The 3,636-nt window shown below is 44.8% G+C and overlaps 1 protein-coding gene across 1 annotated transcript; it reads right to left on the bottom strand.

Annotated features, from left to right (window-relative positions):
- Positions 1–2,157: 2,157 nt before the first annotated feature.
- LOC142992065 (potassium voltage-gated channel subfamily A member 1-like) lies at positions 2,158–3,636 on the bottom strand. Its single transcript, XM_076142353.1, has one exon. It carries the CDS (start codon positions 3,634–3,636, stop codon positions 2,158–2,160), a length of 1,479 nt encoding a protein of 492 aa, XP_075998468.1.

Genomic DNA, 3,636 nt, shown 5'->3' on the forward strand with positions numbered 1-3,636 from the left:
TCAACAAAAAGATGCAATAAAAGGGACTTGGCTGTGCATCATAATGCCCAAGGAATGCAATGTGAAAGATTTAAAAACTATATCAAATGTTTCTACTGTCTTCTACACAGATGTGTGTTAAAACACATTCAGGTTACTAACTTTAAATGCCATTGTTTCAAAGAAACTGACGTATAAAACAGTCGATCCCATCCTGCTAGGAGAGTCAAACAATCTCTAAAAACTTCTACAAATGTATGTTGTGATTGTGCGTAGCTTTTAGTGAAAAAGGGTTTAGAAGTGGATTGTGGTACATCCTAAGTGCTTGTGTAAAGGCTAAGCTTTGGGACTCTCACATTCAATATTGCATTACTGCAGTTTACACTTAAGGTTCCATTTTGCATTATGGTAAAAGAAGCCCTGCATTGAAGCTTGCAGCTCTGCAGCAAGTTTGCAATGACCTCACTGAGGTAGAACCCTGAAAGGATGCATGGTGCACATAGAAACAGAAGACAGTAAAACATGTTCAAAGCTGTGGGTATTCCCTTTTTGATTTAGATCGGTGAGATATAGAAGTACAACGCATTGTTGTTTTTAAGGGCATAAGTAAGTGCATGACAGCATGGAAACTGGGTTGTGCATGATAGCCATGGATGATCATTTGTCTACCACATCCACTTGAGCCTGTTTCATCGAGCGATAAAGACAGAAACTCTACCAGGTCTGACCAACCTCACACACTCCCTTGTACACAGAGGCACTTTCACTTGTCCTGTTGGTGAAAGGGATAAAGGCACTAGCAACTAATGTAGAAAGAATTCTCTGTTATGTGAAGTCGTCGTTTTGCCGTGGATCTAAAACCAACACGCACTAAAATCAGAGGTGAAACAGAACTAGCGTGACTAATAACAGGTTCATTTTTCTTGTTCAAAGAAGGTCCATGCACTGCACTATTGGCGTAATACTGTAATTGGTGCTTATTATGATTATATGCCTTTTTGCTAATATTTATTTTCAGTTTTTTGACTACTTTAAAATTAGAAACTCTGCATCCTCAAGATGGGTTTGGATATATTTGATCATAGTTCAGAAACATCTAGAATTCGAGTTCCTTTACTTTCCCTGACAACAGGACACTGCAAAGTGCCTGAATTGCAACAAGCTGTATACTGATGTCATGCATTAAATATACCAGGATACCAAAGTACCTTAGTTGATTAGACCATAATGCAGGTTACGTTTTCATGCTATGATCTCATTTATGTACTGTTCCCTTAAGATTTAACATTCAATTTCTATACTTCTAAATGATTGGCATTTGAAATCAAAAACTCATCCAGTGCACTCGGTATGAAAACAGATGAGGAGGGGGCATGAAGGCAGGTATCCAAAGAAACATCCTTTCCATTATATGAGATATGTCTCATGCATGCCAATATCAAAATGGAAAGTCTCTAATCATGCTCATGTGAAGCTCACTTTATCATTGTGCTGTGTTGCATCTAAAGGGCATGGCATTGAATCACTTCGTGATATCACAATTACAGCATCTGCTGGAAAATAGCAGCATTGCGGATGTCCGTGAAGCGAGTAGATCACCATCTCTTTACATCCAAACAAGAGAGATCAGTCTTCCTCCTATAAGGTGCTTTGCTGAATAGTAGATATAGTAGATCCTCTGTAGATGAGGAGAGGAGAAGAGAGGAGAGGAAGAGGAGGGAGGGGGAGGGGGGGCGAGGAAGGAGGAGGGGGAGGGGGGGGGGGGGGTCACCTAATTTCTTGGCTCTTACCGCTGGACTGCAGATGATTGCACGTCTCTGCAGACTTTTCTGATGCATTGTGCAACTTTGCTGAAATGTTATCTGTACTCCATGCATAACATTCTTATTATCACGCCGTCGTCTGATCAGAGAGTCATTGTGTGCGCCCACGCTGCGTCTTCCAGGGCGCCGCGTATATGCTTAATAGTTGAAAGTTTTGTTTTCAATATAGCTTTACATCTGTAGGATCCAAAGAATTAATTAGCTTTGTTTTTTTCTCTTTCCTCTTTAAATAGTTAAGCATATTTGTAGGCCTAATACCGTGGAGCGCTTTGGGTAGTTAAATGAAGCATTCCTAACTGATGGTCTACTCCACATATGACAGTCCCATAGAGGTCCCATAGTGCCTAAATGGACTCTAAACATCTGTGAGCAGCTTGCTTTTATTTACACAGTTTTGGTTGGCTATAGTGCAATTGCCAGTTCTGAGGTTTGCCTCCCTAAAGTTGTCGATGCTATTGTTTATGTCTCCATCAATCTCCATGTACTCGGACTTGCTGACGGTGGATGAACTGCGGCGGCTGGAGTTGGTTTCAGAGGGGATGTTGGGATTGCTGACGTTGAGCAGCTGGGCCTGCTCCTCTCCCTCCGTCTCCCTGTGGTAGAAGTAGTTGAAGTTGGACACAATGACAGGCACTGGCAGCGCAATCGTCAACACTCCAGCGATGGCGCACAAAGACCCTACAATTTTGCCCCCAATGGTGACGGGGACCATGTCCCCATAGCCCACAGTTGTCATAGATACAACAGCCCACCAAAATGCATCCGGAATGCTGCCAAAGTGGGATCCCTCCTCTTCCGCCTCAGCGAAGTACACAGCGCTGGAGAACAAGATGACTCCGATGAACAGAAAGAAGATCAGCAATCCCAGCTCTCTCATGCTGGCCTTGAGGGTTTGCCCCAAAATCTGCAGTCCTTTGGAGTGTCGTGACAGTTTGAAGATTCGGAACACTCTGACCAGACGGATCACCCTGAGTATAGCCAGAGATGTTGCCTGCTCCCCCACTACCTCTCCGTCCTCCGGGTCTTCAGCCAACTCTGTGCCGAGCGTAATGAAGTAGGGGATGATGGCTACTATGTCAATGGTGTTCATCATGTTCTTGAAGAAGGCCGGTTTGCTTGGACACGCCATAAAACGCACAATCAACTCAAAGGAGAACCATATTATACAGAGAGTCTCGATGACGAAGAAGGGGTCTGTGAGGATATTTGGCTTGTAATAAACAGTTATGTTCCCCACTCTCTCAAATCGACCCCTTGGATCCTCTTTAAGCTGTGGTAAAGTCTCTAAACAAAATATGACTATTGAAATCAGAATCACCATCACGGAAACTATGGCGATCCCTCTCGCTGTGCCTGAGCTCTCCGGGTGCTCAAAGAGGAGCCAGATCTGACGCTGGAACTCCTTTTCGGGTAAAGGCCGCTCTTCCTCCCGAATGAAACCCTCATCCTCGCGGAACTTCTCCATGGCGTCCACTCCCAGCTCGTAAAATTTGATTTCTTCCGAGAACATATCCAACGGGACGTTCACTGGTCTTCTCAGCCGCCCCCCGGACTGATAGTAGTACAGGATGGCGTCGAAGCTGGGGCGGTTTCTGTCAAAGAAGTACTCGTTTCTTAGAGGGTCAAAGTAGCGCATCCTCTTTTTGGGGTTGCCTAGCAACGTCTCTGGGAACTGGGAAAGCGTTTTCAGCTGAGTCTCGAACCGGAGACCCGCTATGTTGATGACCACCCTCTCGCAGCATTCGTGGTCGTCGTGGTCCGGGGGGTAAGTGTCCTGTGGGTGGCCGGGGACAGCCGAGGTCTCATCAATGTTGTCTCCTGCTACTACAGTCAT

Source organism: Genypterus blacodes, unplaced genomic scaffold, assembly GCF_046128005.1.
Source record: "Genypterus blacodes isolate CSIRO-AG114 ecotype Tasmania unplaced genomic scaffold, CSIRO-AGI_Gbla_v1 ptg000021l_1, whole genome shotgun sequence".
In the NCBI taxonomy this organism is placed as follows: domain Eukaryota; kingdom Metazoa; phylum Chordata; class Actinopteri; order Ophidiiformes; family Ophidiidae; genus Genypterus; species Genypterus blacodes.

Excerpts from the sequence above, each read along its gene's own strand:
- LOC142992065 (XM_076142353.1), bottom strand. The coding sequence starts at position 3,636 with ATGACTGTAGTAGCAGGAGACAACATTGATGAGACCTCGGCTGTCCCC.